Source organism: Pholcus phalangioides, unplaced genomic scaffold, assembly GCF_987345545.1.
Source record: "Pholcus phalangioides strain wild (caught in Gottingen) unplaced genomic scaffold, Ppha-v1.0 ptg000009l_1, whole genome shotgun sequence".
Classification (NCBI taxonomy): Eukaryota; Metazoa; Arthropoda; class Arachnida; order Araneae; family Pholcidae; genus Pholcus; species Pholcus phalangioides.
In genome coordinates, this window is record NW_028301602.1 from 1813699 (window position 1) to 1841095 (window position 27397).

The following is a 27397-nucleotide window of genomic DNA, read 5'->3' on the forward strand; positions in this document are numbered from 1 at the left end:
TGCATGCATGTACAGTATGACATTATTTGCTCCTTTTCTTTTGATTTTTATCGCGGTTTTTCTTTTTTTTTCTTCCCTACAATGTAAGTGCAACCAGCCTTTTGTTGATGTACATAAATCTATATGTATAAAATTTATTTTCTGTATGTTTATGTGTCTGTCTGTGTGTGTGTGTTCTCTATACAAATCTACAATTTTAGATTGATCGTCGCCAAATTTTGCATGTACACCAAATGGGACCCGACTTGAACGATAGGCTACTTTAAAATTTCGTCAGAGCAGGGCAAATGCCCCAAATGGGCAAAAAAACTGTCGGGCAACAATGGTTTTTAGGCCTCAGCAATCACTTTCCGAACGTTTACTTTGGTTACCGTGGTTCCCTAGCAATGCGTTCCAGACGTGTATATGCCACTTCTTTAACGCTGCCAGTGTATGTATAATAGCGTTATAAAGCGTTATAAATTATACCATTATAAAGGCTTATGCCTTTATAATGGTTTGCCACTTTTTAAATCTTCCCACTAATGAGAGCTTTTTGAATAGACGTTAGAATCATCATCAGCATCACTTTGAGGGACAGGCAAAGGATGATCCCCATAGAAATCAGTGTTAAAATTGCCGAGTTTACTGTAGAAATGCGAAAATTTCGTGGTGTTTTCTGTCACGTCAATTATTTTAAAAATTGTATTGGATTCTCGATTTTTGAAATATTGAGTTCGCTTAGAGATTTATACGAAGCCCAGGAGATTGAATATGAAGTAATTAGCCGGACCTACTTTGTAGTTGGATATCCATGCAATAACATTGATTTCAACTTTCTATTTAGATCTCCTCAAGCATGAAAATTAATCTCTCCATATTGTTTTTTAATATTTAACTTCATAAATTCACATAGTTTAGGTTGCTTTAAAATTAATTATGGGCCCGTAAGAAATCGAAGAAATTCCACAGCTTTGATTAAGCATTTTTTGAAGCAGAGACAGGCAGAGATAGATAATTTGAAGTTACCCATATGCCTGTTTCGGGGTTGGGGGAGAAATCGAAATACTTAGCGCCCCTTAAAAAAGGAAACTATTCATTTCTATGTTTCTTTAAATCTAGATTTGTTTCTTTCATGAGTCCCGCAGGAAGTCACCTTATTGGTTAACTTGGACACGGTTTGTATGCCCGTAAAGAAAGAGAGAGGGAGATATCACGTGATCCAAAAAGCCTCATTGGAGAAAACCCGGGCAGTGCCGGGTATTATAGCTAGTAAAATAAATAAATCATACGATCATATACACCTTTTCTAAGATTTATAGAATTATTTAAAAATCCCTCTCACGCAAACCCATTTTGCAAGGGATTCAGCAAAACCATAAAATGCCTGCGCAATAATTCAGGAACGTCATGGGATCTCATAACAACTGAGAGCATTGTTTATGATACAGCTTTATTCACCGGATATAGATATTGTTCTACACATATACCTGAACCTGAAGAACCAGATGCACCCAGATTCCCATCAGTTATACAATTTCATATGTATAGCAAAACCCCCTCAATAACAGACACCCATGGAACAAGACTTATTGTCACTTAAATAGAGGTGTCACTTATTCAGAGGTAAATAAGTTCCTATTGAGAGACATAGATCAAGACATCTGTTCCTTAACCCTAGATAACTAAACTTAAATCAGTGTTACTCGGCAACTAATTTAGTTCCGCAGGGGAATATGGACGAGGTGCATGTACGGTTTAGTAGTAGTGGTAACTAATTTAGTTAGCAGTCTATAAGAGAGATTGAGAGAGAGACACGAATGCTTAATTATCCAGGGTTAAATAGAGGTGTCCCTAAAACAGAATCTTGACTTCACGTAGATCTCTCTCTGGGTTTAGAAAACTCCACTAAAAAAATAAGTTGGTTTGTCATCTACCAATCTGTAATTTTCATTTCCCTTTGATTTATCTTATTAGTAGCTCAATAAGAAACCAATATAAAAATAATTCCACTAGAATCCACAAAAATGCTTCATGTAAATCAATACCAGTAACATATTCATTATTGAATCTCACCTCCATCAAGCACTTGATCGAGAGGTTTATTCAACTTGAGTGCCAAGTGACCAATGGTTCCAAAAGTCACGCAACCAACTAATACGACTGTTAGAATAGTGACTGCAGTCAGAACTATGGAATCTCTGGAGGAAAAAAAAAAAGCATCAAAGTAGCTAAAATTTTAGGTTAACATTTATAGGAAAGACATTTGATATGCACGAGCATTTGTATTTCATTCTAATTCTAACATGATCTAATGTTTTTTGAAATTGTTTCCAACTTCACTGCTCGTCTCTAAATTGAACATTGTGAGAAGTATGGAATTCACTAGCTGATTGATTGATTGATATGAATCAGTGTGCAAATAAAAGATAAAAGTATTCATCCTGTTTTACCTGAGAAGATTATTGTGTGGTTTGTGGCATGATCCCATCAGGATACTTGGTCCAAGTGCGACTCCTAGGGAATGGAATGCTTGAGATAATGCATACAGCCAAAGCTGAAATTTGAAACCTTTAAAATGCAACACACTGAAAAAAAATTGTCTCCATAATAAAAATGATACAGAACTGATTTGCAATGGGAACATAATATGCATGCACATCATAACCATACTTTCCGCCTTAATCGAAAGGGGAATAAAAAAAATTTTAATTATTCCCTTTTATTTTCATGCAAATACAGTAAAACCCCTCTAAACGGACATCCCTCAGATGCGGCTACCTCTCTTTTACGGCCAAATAATAATTTCCCCTTGTATAATAAAAGTATGCATCTCAAACCCCTGATTAACGGTCAACCCCCTCCCCTCTTTTACGGACAAATTTTTTTTTGTCCTCTCGGTAACCGCAAAAGAGAGGTTTCACTGTATATACATTAAATTACCTTACTATTCTTTTAATTTTTCAGATTGAACGGGGAAATTCCAGTTTCAGTTCGCTGCTTGAATGGACATCTTAAATGAACATAGGTATCTGATTGTAAATAGCAAAATTTAGAACTTGAGCTGATTCCAAATTATATAGTTAATAGTTTTTGAATGAACAAGTTTTATTAGTATTGCGAATGTATATACGTACATGTATATTAATTTACTTCTTGTGCATATGTGCATGTAGAAGAGTTTAAAGCATCATTTTCACACGAATGAATGATGAACGGGAGGGAAGTCTGAGCTCAAGATACTATCTTATTAGCTTACAAAAAAATTATCCAGACAGAAATAGGTATAAGGTAAATGAATAGCTAATATGTGTTATTTTCAAACACAATATGTAACACATGAAATATGGATCGAAAAGTTTTACACAAAAGAAGATGGAGTGGAACTTTGGTTAATGGGCGATTCGCTTAACGAACAAGAATTTTGAGCATATTTTGATTCGATTAATGTGCATTACGAGCGAAAATTTTGCGTTTTGTTTATTTATTTTTACTACTGAGCGGATGACTTTTTTCTCTCTTTAACACATGTATTGTAGAATTGTGGGTAATATTCTCCTCCACAGTATCCAGTCAGCGCGCCTCACTCGAAAAATGAACGCGCGAGCGTGCCTGTTCACGATACGAAACTAGATGTAGCATTGTAACTATACATTATTGTGTACGTAATTTTTTTTTAATTCCGCTTAAAGAAAACTGTAAGCTGGTTGCATTATTGGACGTGACGTGACGTTGAGAGGTTAGCTCATGAACAGGAGCCAACATTTACAGAAGAGATTGTGTCTTTTTTGGGGAAGACCATGGGCTATCCTCACCAATGAGGATGACATTCAAGAACTGATGGAGGAACATGGTAAGGAGTTGACCACACAGGCTAACTGATGGATCTCCATTGTGTGAAAAAGCAAGAGCTTATGGGCGGAATCTCGTCTGAGGAGGACGAAGAGAGAAACGAGGAAGAGCCCTTCAAGAACCACCTAAATAAAGTTGTAGCAGTGTGCGAGCAATGCCCAGCGACAAAGCAATTTCTTAATTCCAAGAAATCTTTAAAAAAAAAGAAGGCAAAAAGCAAGTGTCATTGGCACGCAAAAAATAATACGTTCACAGATAACGGTGAGTGCGTATCAGTGAAAATGATAGTCCCCCCACCCCCCTCACCCTCTCGTCGTTTAGCGTAAGTTAATTCGTAAACATCATTGTATTGTATGTTTAGGCGTTATTTAATTATTCATTATAAATATTATTGTACTGAATTATTTATGATTCTATTTTTGTGTTGCATTACTGATTAAATTAAATGGCGTTTTTATTAGTCCTTTTTATGTGAATGAATAATTGTGGAACGAATCATCCGACTTTCCATCATTTCCTATGACGAACTTTGGTTCGATATACGAGTAATTCGGATAACGAGCATGTCCATGCCACAAATTAACCTCGTTAACCGAAGTTACACTGTACTATGATAATCTTTCAACCATCGTCAGAATTGCATCAACAATACTGTTGACGCTCGTTATAACGACCCCCTTCGTTTCACGGAAAACGGACTTTATTTCGGGAGGTTATGTCAAAGCGTTTTTAAAAAAATCATAAATTTTAGCTTCTCCGGAAATTGTCGGAAAAAAAGTCTATTATTTGATTATAATGTTGCAATGAGAAAATATATCTGGCTGGGAAAAAAATAAATACATTACACAGTATGTAAATTGTAGTTATGAAAAAATATGTACTATACATGAATATACAATTATACATTTATTTTTCACTACATGCATCAAAATAATCAAAAATTGTCTTTTGTTTCTTGAATTAGAGTTTTCTCAAGAACAAAATTCAGCCAAAACCTTCAATTTAAGACCTTAAGATACAGTGCTCCGTTTATATTTACGACAGCCATGTCGAATTTTCAGCATGAAACATGATTTCACTTGTCTGTATATTATCCACTGAGAAATCAAGTAAAATTGCGTAACGAAATTTAGAATGAGATTAGAAATCAACCACCACGTGAGAAAATAAAACAGAATGGAAGCGGGGGGATGGGAGTAACACCGAATAGAAGTGACAACGATTTATCTTCAAACCCCATCCACGTTTCATAAACTTCCGTGTGTCACACCCTCTCTTTTCCCATCACCAATGGTCAGGGCCAAATACGCTCAATGACGGATTTTGTCTATTTCCTTTGCAAAAACAACAACAACAAAAAACGCGAACTGAATTCGATCGTTGGAATTTATTGAATGATATTTGCCGGTCGTTATATTGGATAAAAAATAGCATGGCCGAAATAAGAAAATATTTAGGACCGGTCGTTATAATGATCGTCGACTGTATTACGCATAATATTTCTGACGTTCGTCATACAGAAAAAATTGGGATAGGCTGTGTCATAGACACGGCCGCAAGTTCTGACGCGAACACTTTTTCGTGGCTTGAATCGCGTGGTAGGTACTGATATAACGAAATTATGTCATAATCATCGGCTTTGTCCTCGGAATAGCCAACTAACGATAAAAATGTCATCTATTTTCGTTGTGAACTGCTCGAGATATAGCGGAAAACAATTTGTTTCGAATCAGGGCATCGGGCCTGGTGCCCAGACGGAAAGAGATATTGAAACCGGAGCGATATCACTGAATGCACTTTTGCAATGTGCATCTGACGGTGCCGTTGCTTTTGATTTGCGTTTGGTGCTTCCTGAGATAAGAACGTTTAAAGAATTTCGTCTCGCAACTTTTTAATAAAAAGCTCCCAGTATCGTCAGATCATTTAAAAGACGTACTCACGCAAAAGGGATAAAGCATAGTTTCCACTTCCTTGAGCGGGGGGGACGCCTAAATCAAACATTTTTTTCAGATTTCACTACAAATTTGGAGTGAATATTAAAAAAAAGAGTGAAAAATGTGTAGTGAATATTTTATAATATAGCTTTATTTTTCATAGTACAAAAAAAGGAAAAAAATGTCTCCGTGCTCAGCCTAGAGTCCCGTTGGCCCTTCGCCTTGTTCGGGGGGGGGGGGCATGGAGGAAAGGCTTAGAATTGAGAAATTTTCTGTAATTAATTCATTCGCGCGGCGTAATAACTACTGTAATTTTAATTGTGAAATTTCAGGGTTATGTGAGTTTTCTATGAATATCATGGAGGATGCATAATCAAACTTTATGAAAATGCTGGGAATGTCTCAGCACAAAGGTGAAGAGAAACACAAGAAAAGCTTCATAAAGGAAATGGATATGAATTCCCTCCCTTCCTTCATATTGTGACAACACAGCTGTCAGTTCTTACTCTTGCTGTGCACTTGGCAAGCTTTCAAAATCATTTCTATATATATATGCGCTCACACATGCACAAGCTGTTTTCTTTCTTGCTCATATTAGACAAGGGTGTTTGGTGTTCTTTTATATTTCTCTGTGTCCAGGTTATCCTAGAGATGACAGTTCCATCAACTTTAATTTATTAATATAACCCTGAATTAAATGGAGGAAGGAAAAAAAGAAATAATGACACTGAATTTCATCATATTAGAATGAAAAAAAAGTACATATGTGTTGTCAAATTTTGTTATGATTGAATCAATTTAATTGCTGTCTAGTCTGAATCAAACTTCCTGTCACTCCAGCTTCCTAAGCTAACTTTTATATTGAAAACGTTGAATTGAAAGGCATTTCAATTCATACGCGCAGGGAATACGTGTTCATTGACGATCCCGAACAGAGATGAGTTTTGAAATCTTTTCTCATTATTTGTGAACAACAGCCTATGAATGCTCCATGCAGTTATGAAAATCTTATTAATCTTAAAATACAATGTTTTCCAAATGCCTAGGACAAATAGTAAGCACAATGAAAATATATTTTACAAGTTTTTAAAATTTATAAACTATAAACTTTGTTTTATAGTTTATAAATTTTATTACCTAAAACATTATCTAAATACCCCTTTTTTGTTGTCATATTATTATTCCCTTTTTCATTCTCATCTATTATATGGACTAACTGTTTGCGGCAGTGACTACATCAATACGTTGCGACCCATCATACAGACCCAAAAGAAAATAATCCGATCACTAACTGGCAATTACTCAACTCCGTCATTTGATCTCTACCGGCAACTTAACATACTCCCTTTGCGGTATTTATACTTTTATAAATAGATTCTCCTACTTAATAAAAAACAACTCAGTCTCCCTCTTAATTTATCAAGGGCATCAAATAGATACAATAACATTCTAAATATTCCCTTAATACATAAAACAGTGAAGAAAAACCATTTTACATATCTTATTCCGAAATTTTATAACAAACTGCCGCATGATATTATTTTTCCCCCTTCAATACCGTTACTGAAAAAACGTTTAAAAAATGATCTTTTCTCAATAACTAACATCAACGATCATTTTTTAAAAACAATAAGAAAAAACAAAAAAAAAACAGAGCTCTATCAGTCAGTGCTAAATCGAATTTTATAAATGTCTAAGTACACTTCCTGCTGTTTGCCTCCACATGTCGAAGTCACTAAACAATTCTCGCATCACTAGCATTCCATAATCTTCATTTATAATGTATATGAAAATGAAAGCATGTTGTATATCTGAAATGCTGTATTGTATTCTAATTGTATACTTGCTCATAGATGCAGAATTGTTTCGATATCGTTTTATCAACCTTTTTTCCCCCCCTCTTTTTTTTGTTTGTTTGTTCTGTCCTTGAAATTGCATTGTAATTACTCATCGATACTTCGTGTTCATCAGTACAGATCCACGGGATCTCTCGACGAATTTGTTTCATTATTATGTGCTATTTCATCATGTTAAATAAAGTTTCAAAAAAAAAGTGCATTTAAATTGTTTTAACTTACCCTAGCACTTGATAGTTTGTTCCACTCTGGCTGGAAAAGGTAATGCAGACCATTTTTCGCTCCCTCAAGAGCGACAGTCCTCAAGAAAATACTAAACAACAATAGGTGAGACACTATAGTCAAGACGTAAATGGTATTGCCTCTGAAAAAATCAGTTTTTCGTAAAACTATGTATATAAGCACCCAAACGAATAGAACGGCTGCGAGGATCTCAAATCTCAATTCTCCTGTTTGATCGACGCCGTCATTTGTACCAAGCATTTTGAAGCTAAAAAACAAAACAGAACAACATTCTTCTAACAAAACTGTATTGCTTAACGTTAAATGGAATACGTTTATCTGTTCATTCCAGTACATCATTATTAATCATCTTCATTGATCGATTGGCGTAAATTACAGCCGAAATATCACTTCATCGTAAACATGTGATAATCAAATATGCTTTTTTCCCTAATTTGTTTAATAGCTATATTGAATGATTAAGATTCAGGGGTAAACTATGTGACGCCATGTTTTACAAAGAAAATTTTATACGCAATCATTATTTTTTTGGCGACTTAAAATAACTATGTGTGTACATGCTTATAGAACACATGGGATCAGTTATGATTTTCCATTCAAACAAAATAAGAACAAATGCATCAAATCCAAGTCGGAATGTATTATTTCGCCCGGAACACATGTTCACTACATGCTCTATGCAACAAAGCAGAAATGGTCCAACAAGGGTTACATGAATTTATTTAATCACCAGGGGCTCTGCCACCGGACTTATCCCGCTGCCGAGATCTCTTCCAGCCCAGCTTAGTGGCAGAGTCTGGGACAAAGTGAGTACACTTAACAGTCTTACATACTTACGATTTATGAAATAATTAATTCACACAAGACGTAGTAGAAACAGGTTTTTTGATGAACAGTATGTGAAAAAAGTGTCATTTGAGTATACAGGGTGTCCTAATGCGGTCTTTATCTCATCAACCGTTCGTCGTAGAGGAATGGTTCTAATTTAATAAATACTCAAAGCATATTCAGGAGTTACCCTGTACCAGTTTCGCGAGTAAAAATACACCGTGTCATTCAATAAAAAAATCTAAATTTTTATACGGTCCCTCTGCCCTGTACCTTCTAATTAGAAAGTCCCCCCCCCCCTCATGAGGCCAACAAAAAAATTCCATGTTTCTAAATGAGGTATTGAATTCGAAATTCGGAGAAAAGTTGGGAAAGGACAGGGCAAACTTACGGACAACGCTTCTTCCCCTCATATTCATGCTGGTTTTCCCAACTTTTCTCCGAAAATTTGGATTCAAATATCTCAGCGAATACCTCACTCAGAAACATGAAATTTTTTTTGCTGGCCTTAGGAGAGAAATGGCAACAACTTTCTAATTAGTAGTTGCAGGGCAGAGGGACCGTACAAAAATTTAGACTTTTTTTTTTTATTTAATGACGCGCTGTATTTTCACTCTCGAAACTGGTACAGGGTGACTTCTGAATACGTTTTGAGTATTTATTAAATTAGAACCATTCCTCTACGACAAACGGTTGATGAGATAAAGACCGCATTGGGGCTTACAAGACACCCTGTATATGTAGTTGAAAGTATTGCTCAAGAAGATAAATAAGATATAGGATACACATCGGCGCTTTTCTTACTGGATGCTGGACCAGTTGCGTCTCAACAATTTCGGGTCAACAAAAATGTTTAGGAGCCCTTTGTCCTGATTATATAGGCCTGTATTTTGTGGAGAGGAGGAAATGCTTAAAAATATCCATAGAAAAATTTCATGCAATTAAATGTAAATTAGTACAAAAATTGATTAAGATTCAGAATTGATGAAAATTTAAAACTAATGAAATCGACATTTACTTTTGGAAACGCCTTTCACGCAAAGCCGTCATAACCACGCTGTCTCTAGTGTAGTATTTGCATGGGCTTTGTAGATTCTCAGTGCATTTCTCGGCTACGGAGCTCCCTATGCAGTGCCGTCTTAACGCATGGTCTTACCCGGGGACCTAAAGAGAAGAGAGATGGGGGCCTCACAAAAATGAGATCTGGTTGAAATTTTCCAGAGTAAGCATGTAAATTTGTCTGGTAGGGCCTCAGAAAAATCGCTTGGCCCAGGTTCCCATGATGCTCTTAAGACGGTCTTGCACCTATGATGCTGCAAAGACGGTTTTGTTTTCATGGGCTGAGTGGAGCCTACCCTGCCGGCCGGAATTAGTGCACCCCCTGCCATGGAAGGTGGGAAGTGCTGATAAAACTCAGTTTAGATTTTTTTCCCTCAAAAACTGACCCCCGATCCCTAATTCAAGAATGAATTTTTGAACAAAAATACTCGGCTAATATATGTTATATGCGATATGTATGAAACAGCAAAATTGTCTGTAGTATATAAATTACCAAGTTTGAATACATAGAAAAATGCAATACTATGCCAAACTTACCGTACAAACTCTACCGCAGGATGTGTATAGTTCAATGGAATAGCACTACCATTGATTGATGAAGTGTTGTGGAAAGATTCTGTGACGTCAGTAAAGATACTGGCACTTACAGTTGATGCTTCGTTGTAAGCGACTGAATAACTTGTTGAATCTGTCGCGAAGGATTCCGCTTCTGTAGTCAGTTCTGGCTGAGAGACTTCTGTATCTGTAGTTGTAGCTGCACTGTCATCATCAAACATGCGTTCCCTACACAGTTCGCTGTTCCAAGAATTTGTGCAACGAGTCCATCGCGGTGGCGAGTAAAATGAATTGAATGTGTAGAAAAGTGTCCACGAAACTATAACACTGTAATATGCAGTGACCCAAAATGACAAGACCATACTGGCTACTCCTATACCTAAAAAGTAAAAAGCAGAAAAACAGCAATATAGCAACAACAAAATAGCGTAACAAACTGAGATCTTTAAAAATATTCATGACATTGCAAGTTAAAAGAAATATGATTTCATTACAAAAATGCTCCTGTAAAGTTGCGATTTCAACAAAAAAGTCATCGACATTTGTGTGAGGAGTTCATTTTCAAAAGGGAACATTTTCTAATTTTGCTAAATTTACAGTAGAAGTTAAAAACGTGTTCCGGAGGAATACGTTTGCTTTATAAAAGTAGAAAATAGCCCAACAGGTAGCAGCATGTAGGAATGGTAGAAGAATATTTAAGTACTGTCTCTCTCTCTCTTGATCAACATTCAAGAGTTACCCACACATTTGAATTTTGAAAATGCTCCGTTTGGAAAGAAAATTAGTGGAAATGTTACCCTTTGATTAAAATTTGAGCTGGTCGAGTCTGAAAAATTGGAGATTTCTGCGTCGCCTGTTGATTCCAGAAAGTTTTACCTAGCCCAAGAAGGTACCCTTACTGCACTTTTGTCATTAACATGAAAAACGATCATTCTACTGTGGAACCATTCACTAATGGACACTTTTTCGAATTACGTCGATGGGATTCAATGTAATATTTTACTACATATTAACGGACACTCGTCATTGGGGGACAAAATTTCAAGTCCTATGGGTGACCGTATCGAGAGGTTCTACCAAAAGACACCGAAGTGAATGAAAGAGAGATGGATATGTTCCCTTTAGGAAGAAACGACTAATTTAACATTGTAATTTTTACCAAAAATATTTCCATTCGAATAAACTCCGTTGTATAATACGATGGAGCTCATCCCAAGGATGCCGAAACCATTGAAAAATGAATTTTGAAAAAAAATGGAAATGTTCCCTTTTGAAAATAAGCTCCTCATTTATTGAAGGCATAAAATATTTAGTTTTTGAATCAGCTATTCTTATATTTTTCGTTCAAGAAGCTTTCAGATATGGAAAAAATGGTAGAAAGATACTCACCTTTCATCAATGGGCAAAGCTGTCCGAAAGCAGAAATAGGACCAGATTGAGTCAGTTGCCCAATGGTGTACTCCATTGAGAGAAGTGGAACCCCACAGATTATAAGCAGTATGATATATGCAAACATAAATGCTCCTGAAAGATGCACATGACAAAAATAAATGAATTCTGAGAAGAAAAATAGAATTAGTCAATATATATTTACGCTATTGGAAAATAATAATAATTTATCTCCTCTTGCGAAAGATATTTACTTCTCTTTAACCCTTTAAAGGGCCATTTTTTTAGTAATGGTATATTAAAATATTTTTGGGATTGAGATTGATTCAAGAAAAGAAATTCACTTAGCTTATTAAATTTAAAAGTTAATTTAAAAAATAATTAAATAATCAATTAATTGATTTTAGTTTATTTAGATAAATTAGTTTTTTATGTTGTTTCTGAAGTGATTAATAGATGGTAATCTCGAGGCGGTAAAACAGAGCTTACCATGGACATTTAAAAATTGAGGAATTTGTGGAAGTTACTTTCCACGGCATTTAGAAAAGGGTTAAAATAAATCATTCCAAGCAATATGCCCAGAAAAGTTATTGGGAGATATTTCTTATACCGACTCTAAATTAATACGTCTATTAACAGTCAGTTTTTTCTTTCATGAATGCATCTATAACACTGCTCAAAAAAAATCATGTTCTAAAGGAAATTTTAATGGTTTTAGGGTATATTGGGGGCTACTGATTCCCCGAATCCGACACTGGTTTTGTCAGATTAGTTTTTGAGATAAAATGAAAATTAAATTTCTCAATGGTAATTATATAAGTAGTACACAAATCACATTGTTGAGAGTATGCATTATCTTGAAAACCAAAGCCAATACGGTAAAACTAATGCCAGATTCGAAATCAGCGCCCCAAATGTAACTCTGAAATCACTGAACTATCTTTGCCAATGATTTACAGTTATTTATTTTTAACGCACAGTTTCAATGCAATTTTTATTATGCTTATGTATTACTATTGAGAGAGAGAAATGTAATTTTCATTTTATCTCAAAAACTAGAGCCAATCTGACAAAACCAATGCCAGATTCAGTTTCAGCGCCCCGGAATCACCTTAAAATCACTGAAATATCTTTTGAAACAAAATCAGTGTTGAGAAGTGTAATCAATTTAAAAATACTCAGGTATATATAGATGAATGAAAAACATGGTTTGCACACCATACACGTCTTAGGCATTTTCTAACCATTTTTTAAATCCATAATATCATATGAATTATTGATATTTGGAAAATTATGAATATTTATTTCTGTATCTATCTATCTTTCGCTTAAAAATGCTGTAATTATAGGAAGCTGCTTGTAAAATAAAGACTTGTTTCGCAAATCAAGGCCAAGTTCAAGGTTTTGATTTCTTTCCTACGTTTTATCAGGAAACTGAGCGATGAAAAATAGGGAAACGCTTTAATGCAATTTCAAATGCAAAATATTTTGCATTTGAAATGAAAGAAAGAGATGTGGGTGCTATAAATTGAGAGAATTTATAGCACACACTTCTGTGGAATCCAGGGTTCAATAAACCTGGACAGAACGAGTAAAAGTGTTCCTTGAGATGAATGAATTACGCTTCCTTTTCCGAAATTTCGGGCAATGACTTACTTACGTTATGTTGAGGATACCCAGATATTAGATCAAAAGATTTATATCTATGAGGTAAAGATGTTTTCCTTGTTCAAAATCGTCCCCTTAAAGAAAATCTAGGGTACACACATGATGCTGATAGAAGTAGCAAATGCCAGGGCAGATTTTAGATATTGTATGTTTGCATCTTTTTAGCAAGGCAAATCGAAAACTATCTGAACCGACGTCGAGCGACGTAATGTTCACCTTGTGTAATGAATGTCTGAAATTCTTGGCTTAAATCAGTCGTTTCTAACCTGGGGTAAGCGAAAAAATGTTCTATAACAACAGAAAAACGTATTCCTTCTCTTTTTTATTACTGCCATCTTAACATTGCACGTTTTGTATGAAGAGATAGTATTTTTTCGGCCTTGAAATACACTGAGAAATTGAATTTTCTGGATGTTGTGCCGAAACTGATATTTAGAAAGAAAAGTGATTTTCTTTCGAAAACTGGGGCGAAAATTGCTGCAGTTAAGGGAGGCTGCTATGACTCCACTTAGCGCTTCGCTTCACGCTACTAACGCGTGTTATGAGGAATTGAAAAGTGTGTCTCTGGTGTATTGGTTAGCGCACTATCCCGGTGTGCAAGGGGACCCAGGTTCGATTCCCGGAGGAGGCAAATCACTTTCCTTTCCAAATATCAGTTTCGGCATAACATCCAGAAAATTCAATTTCTCAGTATATTGCATGTTTTCATACGTTATGCTAGTTTGTGAGACTGATTTTGTGGCTTTTTTTCTATTCAGTAAATTTATTTTATAGTAAATTTGTAGAGTGAAAATTTATACATAAAAAAAATAATAAGGTCTGAGCGAGAGAGTTCTGGGTTCGTCGTCTGCTTATCGAGGTCAAGCTGTCTATTTCTCGCCCTTACATCGGAAGTTGTTAGTCATCGGGGGCAAGATTCCGGAGATATAACCACACATTTAACGACTATTTCCGATGCGTCCCGAAAATGGTTTTGATATTATTATTTTTTTGAATAATAGAGTAAGAAATTTACTTTTCGGTTGTTACAGAACGAAGAAAAGCCAGAATGCAGAATGTTGTAGGCTACTTACCACCACCGTTGCTGTAACAATAGTAAGGAAACCTCCAGAAGTTTCCAAGTCCGAGAGACTGGCAAACGCTACACAGGATGAAATCGATCTTCCTGTGCCAAGGCAACCTCGTGGGCTTCTCGCGGGCGACTTCGTCCCCTTCATATTCAGTAATTTCTGACTCTTCCTCTTCTAAGTCCGGAAGAACGGAAACGAACTGGAGATCCCTGAGCTCCGGTAGGGACCTAGACATCCTTCGACTTCTACCAAACACAGGCGGCGACCTGAAGTTGGGCAATGCGCTATCTGCATCTTTCGCTCCGAATCGCGATATGCTGGAATTTAACCTGCTGAGGCCCGGCCTATCTCCTCCAATGACTTTCCGATCTTTAGCGTTCGGTAAACATTCCTTGGCTCCAAAGGTGAACAGAGATTTCGCGTCTTCCACCTCCGCGTCGACGCAGCAGTCTTGTTGTTGTTCTTGTGATAAGGGGCTTTCGCAGCCCGCACTTTCAGGTTGCGTATTTTGTTGACGTCTCGGCCGCGAGGGCGTCAGATGCTGGTCGTTGCCGCCAGACGCGTTGCTATCCATCTTCTTGGGGTCGTCGTCCATCGTGCTCTGACGGACGAGAACGCGGGAAACGAAAATATGCGTTCCGCCTTGAAAATATTCCAGAAAGTGTTCTACTTTCTCACTCGTAAAAAATAAAGTTCGACGAGGAGAACGACGACTCTTTTTCTCTTCCTAGTTCCCACTGTAAGAGAAGATCGCGCATTATTTGGCTGTGCACGCCGTTCGACGGGAGGTGGAGCTCGACGCTCAGCTGAGAGCCGACGGTAGCTCGGCTGTTGTGTGAGTAGCGAACTAACGTGTGTGGGTAGAGAGAGAGAACTTCCTGCTTAAAGCATCGGGGCTCAAGGTTAAAAACAATAACTAATGGCTGGATACTCGTCCCTCCTGACAGCAACGAAGGAATTTAAACCCTTTTGGAAAGTTGAAGGTCGTAAAATTACGAGCGTATTATGCACGAACGTAAGTGCGAAGAAAAATATCATCGTTCTCGAGCAGCCTGCGCATACTTGTGTGTAGTAGTATCCCAAAAAGGAAGCTACCAATAACTTGCCATAAATACATTTTCATTGTTTGAAGTGGACTGACTGATGGAATTAACTAACAACCATTAAGGATCATGCTGCATCCCCTTCAGACGAGAGGAGCCAACCACTTCTCGGCACCATTACTGTGTGGAGCCATACTTTCCTCTGCCAAGTACAACCAGCTTTCACAACATCTTTCTAAACTGATCTACACCACGAGTTGCTTCCAAATCGTAGTTCCAAAAAATATACGGAACCAACATTCAATTTCCATTCAAATTAAAAAATATATAATAATTAAACGTCGGTATAACGACTAAAAAGGCAGAAGACGTGGCTCGGGCTCTATCTCGTGGGGGATTTAAGTCTGCACCTTTGAAGATTGGGCCATGCTGGAGAGACTGGAGCTGAATTATTATTCAACTATGAACAAGCCCAATTCGCTAATTATGTACGCAGTGACCCTTTTAAAACTGGGTTGTGGGTGACGTTGAAATTGATAGACCGATGTTTGACTGTGATTCGGAGCTTTGAAAACATACAATTTGGTGATATTAAACGAGATTCCCAATATTAAAATCCATTCAATGATAAATTTTCAACGATTTCAATAGTGGAAGATTCTCTGATCGGTAACTTTACATTGGTATGGGGCCGTTCAGGTATTACGTCATCATCGATGGGGGGGAGGTGGGTTTCCGATTTGCTGACTTTTGATGAGAAGGGGGTAGGGGGGTTGGATAATGCTTACGTCATCAACCACCCTTTATGAAAATATGAGTTGGATTCAGAGGGGGCCGAGCTGATGACGAAATTTTGCTGACAACGGGGGGGGGGGGAAGAGGGTCAAAAATGGCTAAAAATTTGCTTACGTAATACTTGAACGGCCCCTATACTATACATACATTATGACTCGTGCAACTTTCCGACTCAAAAAGTTGACCACGCTCTAATAAATTTTAATCATCGATGTTATTTAAGGTTTACATACGTCCAGGCGTACGCAGGATTTCTCAGAGAAAGGGGAGATTTCAATTTTTTTCCGTTCGGTAAGTAAAGGGGGGGGGTACGTATTTTCCTGCATAATAACACTATCATCTGTACTCTCGGGAGGGAGTTAGAACCCCAACAACCCCCTTTTGCGTACGCCATTGCATACGTTCCGTATATACAAGATTATGTACTACTTTGAAGAAATCGCCTTGTGTCTCAAAAATAATTAAACTGGAGAAATGGAAACTTGTAACAAGTGAGCTGTTTATAAGGAGATACAGTGTTTCTCTATTTTTCCCGGATCCTCGTGAATATTACGGTTAAGAGAAAAAGAAAACTCTCGAATTCAATTTAAATTTTCAGCGCTAATGGTTGTAACGCATGTAAAATCGTAGCAATGTTTTGTATTGAAGAAAAATAAAGAATTTGTATGTTTGAAGCGTCGTACTTACCACACCGACCCGTCTCACAAAATTGTTTATTTTACATACTTTCTGCGAATTTTTTTACAGCAAACTTCAGCGTGCTAAAGAGATAACGAATGCCCGCAGAGGTGTTCGCAGGCAGAGGCAGATGGTGGGGGGGACCTATGCGCCCCCAAATGAAGTATTTTAGTATTTTTCAAATGTTTTTAAAAAAATATCGAAAGTAAATGCTTTTGTGCTATTTTAATCAATTTTTGTCAATTTAAATGTTTTTCGAACGTTAGTAATTCAAAACTCTCTGGAAAAGAGTCCTTATGGTGCCCCTCTTAAATCCCGTGCGTCCCTTCCGAAGGTCGATCCTGCTATCTTATATATAAATGTGAAAGTATGTATGTATGTTCTTTATACAAATCTACATTTTTGGACCGATCGTCGCCAGATTTTGTATATATACCAAACAGGCCCGGGATTGAACCGTAGGCTACTTTAAAACTTCGTCAGAGCTGGGCAAATGCCCGAAATGGGCGAAAAACTGTCTCAACAATTACTTTCGGAACGTTTACTTTGGTTACCGTGGTTTGCAACAATGCGTTTCAGACGTGAATATATGCCTTTACAATGGTTTGCCACACCTTTAATTCCGTTATTATAACAGTTTATTCCTTTATAACGGTTTGCCACTTTTCCAATCCTCCCATTAATTGCAGAAAACCCGGGAAGCGCCGGGTATTTCTGCTAGCTTATATACAGGGTGTCCTGTAAGTGATAATGCGGCCTTTATCTCATCAACCGCCCATCGTATTGGTATAGTTTCAATTTAAAAAATGCGTAAAAGGCGTTTGAATAATATTCGCTGCACAAGCTGGACGTATGACGTCGCTAACAACAGAGAACAACAACTACCCTGACAAAACTGGGAATAAAAATGTTCAACGCCAGCTGATGAACTCAATGCTTGCCTCAAATCATCAACACTCTGGCACGAAGTTAAAAAATTATCATTATCCACCAACATGCGAGTTCAAGTGCAAAATGACTCAGCACTGCTATCATTTTCACATCAGTTGACCCCAAGCACTGGACCGATTACGTTCCCAAATGGATTTTGCCAGTTGTTAAGAACTTGCAGACAAAGTCTTCCCAAACATTGAACAAAATCACCGAAACCATGAGTGGCTTTCTGAGAGAGCGATTCTGGCACCGAAAAATGACAGTGTGAACAAGATCAACGAAAAAATCCTAAAAATTATTCCAGGAGACTCCACATCTTACAAATCGGTTGACACTGTCACAGACACGGCACAGACATTTAGTTCTGTATCCTGCAGAACTTCTGAACTCCTTTGGATATTACGGGTGTGCCACCACACAATTTGACCCTCAAAGTCGGAGCACCTATAATGCTTTTAAGAAATTTGGACACACCGAGACTCTGCAATGGCACCAGACTCTGCGTGAAGAAATTGCACAATTGCATCATTGAAGCAACGATTCTAACTGGATGTGACAAAGAAAAAGAAGTCTTCATTCCACGTATCCCAATTATCACCGAAGAAATGGCATTCACTTTCAAGGGATTACAGTTCCCGATTAGTTTAGCTTTTGCCATGACAATCAACAAAGCGCAAGGCCAGTCCTTAGCAGTGGCAGGTATCAACCTACTTGAGCCCTGATTTTCACACGGACAACTTTTTGTCACCTGTTCGCGTGTTGGTAATAGCAAAAATTTGTAAATGTACACACCAGATGGAAAAAGAAAAAATATTGTGTATCCACAAGCGATTGCCTGAAGATTTTAATTAAAATATTTAAAAATAAAAGTAATTTTCTCTTACTTGATGCAGAAATTTTTTTTGATTAAGAAATAATTAATAAGCTATACGTATATACATTTTTTACGGGGCGGGCAACGTCGCCGGGTATCAGCTAGTGAATACTAAAAATGAAAAAAAAAATACTATTCTAACAATTCAATTCACTTCAGCATTCAATTTCACCAAAGGGGCAATGTGCAGACTCCCATAAATTCGTAAATAGTTTAAAAATTCATACAAATTGAAGGAATTGGTATAGTTTGAGATAAAAGTATTCTCACGACGGGAGGAACTTTTTTTTTATACGGGGGACAAAAAGTTTGGTTCAAAATTTTGCCGACAGAGGGCGCCTAACGAAAGCAAATCACTGGAAATATGCAAATCATAGTCCTATAAAATGCAGGGTGTACGATTAGTAGCTCATTTCTGAATTTTCCTGTTACTGGCGTTGCGTTCACATAAAGTTTTCATTGTGATGCTGACATTTGTAGATAGACCCCTATTATATAATGAAGCTATTTCAACTCGGTCACGAATCGCCGGCTGAAGCTTTACGAACGTTTCGTTCTCAGAAGCGATTGAAGAAAGGTTGAGGTTCAATCACTCTTGCCAGTCTGACGTGCAGCGACCTTTACCAACAAAAATTTGAACTTTCTTTTCTGCAAAAAAAAAATAAATTTGTTGCAATTCAAAATGTAAACCGCATTCTTTCGGATATAGAAGGGAATACACCGATTCCTTCTATGTTTATGAATTTTTAAACTATTTACGAATTTATGGGATACCCTGTAGACTAGAAAATCAACTGTGAGATCGACAATCATGCAAAGAATAAAGTTTTAATTTTCATTCAGTTCTAATTTATCATTAGAAAATTAAAAAAAAATTATCCGATCTGTGAGGTTGAATTCAAATTCTGAGAATTGTCGCTATATCCGAGGTCGTTGCGTTCTCGTTAACATAAGAAGCGTCTCATTAACATTATTCTCTGCGTAAAATCGGCCAAAATTGCCGCTTATTGACGTTATGGCCGGGACGTCATCACAACCGAGTTCGACTATAATCGTGAAGTTTTGCGAAACGATCCTCGAAAACTTCGATGAGAAAATGACCTACTAATGTTGTTTTTTTTCGTAAAAGCTACGTTGTTGTTCACTTATTCTGCTCTTTTGGCCTCGATTTGTGAATTGGTGTCTCAATGTGCAAGTGCAAAAACACGCGTCGAGAACAGTGTTCAGTTCTATAATAGAATCCTCATAGAAGGGTTATCTGTCTTTTTTAACGTTGTGCTTGTGTTTGTATTTTTCCTTCGAAAGCGGTCTGGTGACGACGATAAAGCAATTTTATAGTGATACACTTGGCGAAAAGGTGGGCTGAAGGGACAGTGCGTTAGAGCCATAAAAAACATGGCTCCCGACAGCTCTTCAGCTGGTTAAGGGAAAACAAAAAAGCGCAATAAACACGAGCAATGAATGGGATCAGAATGTAAATAAGATTGCGCAACTAATGTGTTTGTGTGCTTTTTTCTAAGTTTACAGAATATGTAAAAACGGATGCGTGAGAGACTTATAATCGCCCCCTTGGGAATAAATATCACTGCTGGATCAGGCCAGGGATTGAATGAGCGGGGCGAGGAGCTGTGGAAGCTATTGGCACAGGGCAGTTATAATTAAACTGACAGTCCAAAGAGAAATAAAAAAAATGGACCTTGGCAACCACGTCAAAATTTCATGAAAAAATATTTTTTTTTTTAAATTCTTTAAGTTAAAAAATCCCTAGATCCCCCCTTTATATAATATCATACCTTTTTAATTCCCTCCAATTTTTTTTTCTCGCTCCTCCTTTCAATGAAATGTATTTTCCCTTTTCTCCAGCCAAGGATTCCCCAAAACTGAAAACCTGGGTTTTGAGAAAGAAAGGGAAAACAGAGATTATTCTGTGTGTGTAGTTAGATTTTTTTTTCATATTCTTTGTAGGTACAGTATTGCACAAACAGGTGTTAGTGATTATTCAATAACAATAGGCGATGTGGTATATGGAGATTGGAGGGACACACACACATATCTATGAGTGAACACTCGTCATTAGAGTTGGTAGCGATTTTCGGTCGAAAAATAGGCGTTTCTTATCATTTGTTCCTGTTTTAAAACAAGATGTCATTCCCCCCCCCCCCCACCCTTTCTTTAACGGCATTTTAAAAAACTTCCTACACACATTAGGGTACTGTTTATATAACTTGGTAGGTGCAGCTGTTGAGGCGTAGCCGTGGGTGCTCAGCAGAGCAAATTTTTTTTTTGCATACGTCCGAGCACACCAGAATTTATTCAAAAATCAGAATCTCTTAAAATGAAGCTTTAGCCAAGCACCCACGGATCTAAAACACTTCCGACGCCCCTGAATTTAATTGCCTTTACTCAAACTGAGCTTTTAGATTCTAGCATTATGCAATAAATCAGCTACGCGGAATGAAACATATTATATCAAACTAGCTATAATACCCGGCGCTACCCGAGTTTTCTTCAATAAGGCTTTTTATATCACGTGATATCTCCCTCTTTCTTTGAGGGACATACAAACCATGTCTAAATTAACTAATATGGCGACTTCCTGCGCGACTCATGAAAGAAACAAATCTAGATTTAAAGAAACGTAGAAATGAATATACAAGATACTTCAAAAAGAATCAACCGATTAAAAAAAAAAATCTTAACTATTCAGCTTTTAATCCGTTTTGATCGAATAATGTATAGGTAAAAAGAGGGAAATCTCAAGTTTCATGCAGTTGCCGACAGGTAGCGCTGACGCTCTTCCTTTGGCCGCCACTTCAGTGTATGGCAAGATTGGCTTTTCCCATCGTTAGAAACCGATTCCGATGACTTCATTCTCCAGCAGGACGGGAACCACCTCCACAGTGGAGCTTGGACGTTCCAGAATTTTTGAACAATCTTATTTCTAAACGACGGATCGGCCGTACGGGACCTGACGATTCAGTTAAACATCACTGGCCTCCAAGATCGTCGGACCTCACAGTGTGCGATTTCTTCTTGTGGGGGTTTATAATAGACTACGTTTTTGTGCCACCTTCCAGCTACATTAGCCGAACTGAAGATACGCATAACAGCAGCAGTGCATGCAAACACGCTCGCAAAAGTTTGGGATGTATTTGACTATCGTGTAGACATATGCCGTGCATCCCAAGGTGGACATATCGAGCACCTTTAATTTAGTTTGTAAAAAACTTTTATGATTAGCCATGTAATATAAAATTAATCTTAAGTATCTATGCTCAATATTTTTCGTAATATAAGCATTTCAAATCGATGATTCTTTTAGACCTATTCTTTACACACCCTGTATTTTTCCCCCTTTTTTAAGGGGTGTTAGGCATATGGATCCCTCCCCCTCTTGAACTTCAAGTTATCCATCTGCCTGTTTCTGCTTCAAAAAATGCTTAGTTAAAGCTGTGGACTTTTACGGGCCTATAATTAATTTTAAAATATCCTAACCGACATGAATTTATGCAGTTGAATGTTAAAAGACAACAAGGAGACATTAATTTTCATGCTTTAGAAGATATAAATAAAAAGTTGAAATCAGTGTTATTGCATGGGTATATCCAACTCAAAAGTATTTATAGTACTTAAAGTATTAAAGTACTTTATATTTAGTATTCTGGGTTTCGTATCTCTAAGCGAACTCAATATTTCAAAAATCGAGAATTCAATGCAATTTTAAAAATTATTGATGTGGCGGAAAACCCCACTAAAAATTCCCGCATTTCTACAGTAAAATCGGCAATTTTAACACTGATTTCTATGGGGATCATCCATTGCCTGACCCTCAAAGTGATGCTTTATCACAAACCTATTATCCACCAACATATGCGAGTTTCAACTGCAAAATTACTCAGCACTGCTATCGTTTTCACATCAAACGTGGCAATGGAAGAATTCCCGTAGATCAAAGCACTGGACTGATTACGCTCCCAAATAAATTTCGCTAGTTGTTAAACTCAGTTCAAGAACTTGCAGACAAAGTCTTCCCAAACATTGAACAAAATCACCGAAACCATGAGTGGCTTTGTGAGAGAGCGATTCTGGCACCGAAAAATGACAGTGTGAACAAGATCAACGAAAAAATCCTAAAAATTATTCCAGGAGACTCCGCATCTTACAAATCGGTTGACACTGTCACAGACACGGCACAGACATTTAGTTCTGTAACCTGCAGAATTTCTGAACTCTTTGGATATTCCGGGTGTGCCACCACACAATTTGACCCTCAAAGTCGGAGCACCTTTTAAGAAATTTGGAGACACCGAGACTCTCCGAAGAAATTGCACAATTACATCATTGAAGCAACGATTCTAACCGGATTTGTGCCAAAGGAGAAGACTCGTCTTCATTACACGTATCCCAATTATCACAAATGCCATTCAGTTCATTCAGTTTCAAGCGATTACAGTTCCCGATTCGTTTAGCTTTTGCCATGACAAATAAGCTATACATATACATACGTTGTATACATTTTTTACGGAGCGAGCAACGTTGCCGGATATCAGCTAGTAGATAGATAAAAAATGTAAAATGAGAATTTAATTCCCAACCGTGATATCTTGTCGAAAAGAACCATTGGATTTTACATAGCTGTAATACCTGTCGCTGCTCGGGTTTTTTGTATACACTGGGAGCATTAAAGAAAAGTTATAAACCATTAAAGGCATATACATGTCTGAAACACCATTGTTAGGGAACTACGGTAACCAAAGTAAACATTCGGAAAGTCATTGCTGAGACCCACGAACCATTATTGCCCGACAGTTTTAGCCCGTTTCAGGCATTTGCCTAGCTCTGACGATTTTTCAAAGTAGTTTTGCTCAAGTCGGATCCTGTTTGGTACATGTGTTAAATTTGGTGAAGATCGGTCTAAAATTTGAGATGTGTATAGCGAACACACACACACAGAGAAAATCAATTATATATACATAGATAGATAAAGAACAAATAACTATGCAGGCTAATACCAAATAAACTGCTAGCGAAATATATAATGCTAAATTATCGTAGGCATAAACTTGTCTGGTCCATGAGCCCGAGCCCACTCAATATTTGCTACCATCTCTATAATACCTTGAGAAATATTGAGTTTGAGTCCTCTCTTCCACCAATATTTTTGAGCCTTCCCAATATTCTGAATTACTCACGCGCCTTGGCATATTGTATAACATGCAAAAATGTATAGTTGCGAAAATTATGTAAATAGTTATTATTTACATTTATTATGTCATCTTTCACCTGTAAATAGTCTCATTAACGTATTTCTCTGTAATCTCGCCAAGTTCACTACAAATTTGGCAACTTTAGCGACAACTTCGATGATTTCACGATGGCATGACGACAAAGGAAAGGACTGGATAGCGCGAGAATATGGGGTAACTTTCGGAACCTTTCTTTTGACTATATAGAAGCACCACCAGAGCGGAACTATGAGCAGTTTGTTGTGTTTCTGAATACGAGATCTCTCTTGTATGAGAAAAGTCGCTCTCTGTTTAGTGAGATTTAGTGAAATCTCTATGCTTGTGAATACGTGTGCATAGAGCTGTTCTGTAAAATAAATCTGCGTTGTCCTTCGAATTGTTTCGTGATTTACCATCTCGAGTACTTGTTAGAGACATTATCCGGAGCAATGTACTATAGTACTTGATATTATTTCTAATTCGATGACGCACACTACTTAGTTTCAAATTCTGTCTGCGAAATTATTCTAATAAACAACCTCTCAAGCAAAGACGGGCAAGTTAAAAAGATTTCAAGCGAAAAACGTGTTTTCAGATTCGTAGGGTTGCTTTCTTATCTCAAATCGGCGCGCAAACCAAAGAATGGTGTTTTCCTTACAACTCCCGACGTAATATTACGTCAAAAATATTGGACGAGTTAATGAAGTAGGTTTACTTCTGATTTCCAGAAGGTGCAAACTAAGGGTACAAAAGAGAACTGAAATACAAAACGCCGTTCTTTTGGCTTGACAAATGTGTGCGCCGCTTTGAGGCAAAAAAGTAACGCTACGAATTTTTTGATGAGTAGAATAAGAACACGTTTTTCGCTCGAAATTTTTTTTTACGGAAAATATTCCGTTGAGAAACAGACTTGACAAAATATCTGGGCTTGTCAATGTTAAATGAGTCTTTTGTCGAGGCGAGATATCTCGTCAATGACGCTTGAAGGATTAAAGCTAATTTTTGCTCCCCTCCCTAATCTCAATATACTGTATAATCCTCTGTAATCGACACCATGCTGATAGCATTCTATTAACTAGTACTTTTCTAACCGTACATGCACCTCGTAAACATTCCTCTGAGGAATTTTTAGCAAATCGGTAAATGCCGGAACATGTGTTGTCAGTGTGTGTGTGGCCCAACGTTTCTGTATTGCTAACTTTAGATTTGTTTCGTGTTCCAGTGTTGCTGCCATCTGTCTTCCATATTTTGAAATAAAAATGGCTGAAATTTCATGTTACGATAAGTGTCGTGTTGAAAGTTTACTTTCTCTGCGGAAAAACTTTTTCGAATGGGGGATCTCGGCTCGTACTCGCAGGAAACCAACTTCAGCCGACAACCACTGCGCCGCCAAATGGGTTTGAAACATTTATCATCACGATGCGTCGTATGAATTGCCACACGCAGCATTCCAGTTGTAGAGAAGTTTTCCATTGCTGATTTCCAGCTCAGGAGGATTTGCCATGCCTGTAACGGCCCAACTGAGCAATGTGGGCTCACCAAAGACCCATTGGCTGGCTTCAACGCCGGCCGGCAACAATGGTAAGGCAGCGCGAACTCAACCGAGCACGGGGGCTCACTTGGGAGCCCACCACTCAACTGCCCGCTAGCTCTGCGAACGTTACTCGAAGAAGGGTGAAAGCTGCTCAGTGTGGGCAACTGTCGCAAGCAGCGTACTGAAAACAGCGCCAATCAGGCAACTATTTGCAAGATGGCTGACCTTTGAAGATGGTTACAACTGGCCAAATGCCACGATGCAGCTTTGTGCATTATGTGTGATGTATACATTGTATATAATCGTTTTCGTGGCCCAGGAGATTTGGAGGGAGGACACTCATATTTCCGGCACAACTCAATCGGTAGTAAACTGCCTAGGGGGCGATAGACCGGAGTTGTACGCGGCATGAATGAATGAATGGTTCAACGCTCTGATATCGATCGCACTCTATACAAATACTACTACAGTAGCATGGAGCAAAAATGTGTGATAACACTACTATTTATTGATGGATTTGTAATCACTGCTTTTTTTCCGTTCATACAGGGGGAATACTATCAATCGCCCAATAATTACACACGTGATTGCTTGTGAAAAAGTTGCTTGAACAGAAAAGTGTTTTCCGTTTTAGGATCAGACGAGTGTTCCAGGAGTTACAACGTTTTGAAGTTTTGTAAACGGTGAGTTACGTGCCAAACACCCAGCGAAAGTAAATTTGTCCTCCCGCAGAAGATTGAAAATGAACTGAAATATTCAGTTCCGTTAGAAGCCAAGTTTAGTTTTTTTTTCTTGGACGATTGGCGATTTTTCCTCTTCGTGTAATGTTATAACCTTGTTATTACGTGTTACCTTCGCTCACCATATTGGCGAATTTATCACCAGATTCGCAAAGTGTTAGCCAAATGAGATCTATTTGAAAAAAATTTCCAAAATCAACACTTTTTGGCCAAAATGTAGTATTTTTCTCACCTTCGCTGTTGAGTCAAATCTTTTATGGGAAAGTGTAAGAAAAAAACTGGTTTGCACATCTTTAGCTTTCTTGATTTATTTCAGGGTTAATAGCATATTTTCAATAGCTTCAAAAACGACAAGTTATACGTTTGGTGTATCTTCAGTGAATTTGGCAGGATTTGGAAGCGACGTAATTTTTAAAGTGTTTTTTTAATACTCCATAATTATTGGTCCAATCAAAAAACTGAAAACGCTTTTCCTTATTAGTTTTTCACAGGAAATCGTGTGTGTAATTATTGGGCTATTGATAGTATCCACCCTTTTTATTCGCTTGCAATAATTTGTGGAAAAAAATGATGAAATTTGGTCGAAATTTCATCGTCTTATATGATTTAAGCATTGGCAATACGTAATGAGGTACATCCCCTCCCCTTGAGAAGAAATTATAGTGTTTTTCTTGCAGTAAAGAAACAAATCTCCTCTTTCCCCTGAGAAAACCCTGTGTACAGTACTGGATTCAACAATTGAAATAGTACCAACCGATATTTGCACTTCAGAAGATGGAAGTAAACAGGGTAGCACCACAACTAGAACACTCCCAATCCTCACTACATAAGTGCATTAGGGCCGCAAACTCAGTGCACACGTTCCGGCATATACCAATTTATCAGAAATTCTTCAGAAGAATGTTCACGACTTGCATGTTGGGTTAAGTAGCAGTTGTAGTAGTATTTAGAGGAGACATTCGGTTTGCGTTTCATTTTTGACGTAGGACGACCGATTCTCTCTTGGGATTCTTCTTCAGTTAACTTGTTACTTTTGAACCGAACAAGGATCAGGCTCGATCGCATAGATCGTACAATTTCAGTCTTCAGATAACTGGAAAAAGTTGATGGATGGCAATTCAGCTTGCAATTCTGTAACGGTA

The 27397-nt window shown here is 37.6% G+C and overlaps 1 protein-coding gene across 2 annotated transcripts in view; it reads right to left on the reverse strand.

Annotated features, from left to right (window-relative positions):
* Positions 1-15291, reverse strand: part of LOC149081613 (sodium- and chloride-dependent GABA transporter 1-like) — a 33310-nt gene extending 18019 nt beyond the window's left edge. Inside the window, exons 1-6 of one of the 2 annotated variants that reach the window (XM_089237021.1) lie at positions 14437-15291; positions 11696-11830; positions 10289-10685; positions 7844-8111; positions 2433-2536; positions 2056-2180 (exon numbers count right to left, since the gene is read on the reverse strand). In XM_089237021.1, the coding sequence (XP_089093147.1) occupies positions 2056-2180; positions 2433-2536; positions 7844-8111; positions 10289-10685; positions 11696-11830; positions 14437-15028 (1621 nt within the window). In that variant the 5' untranslated portion in view covers positions 15029-15291. The remainder of the gene's footprint in view (positions 1-2055; positions 2181-2432; positions 2537-7843; positions 8112-10288; positions 10686-11695; positions 11831-14436) is intronic. The other variant, XM_089237022.1, reaches the window with a different exon arrangement.
* Positions 15292-27397: the final 12106 nt, after the last annotated feature.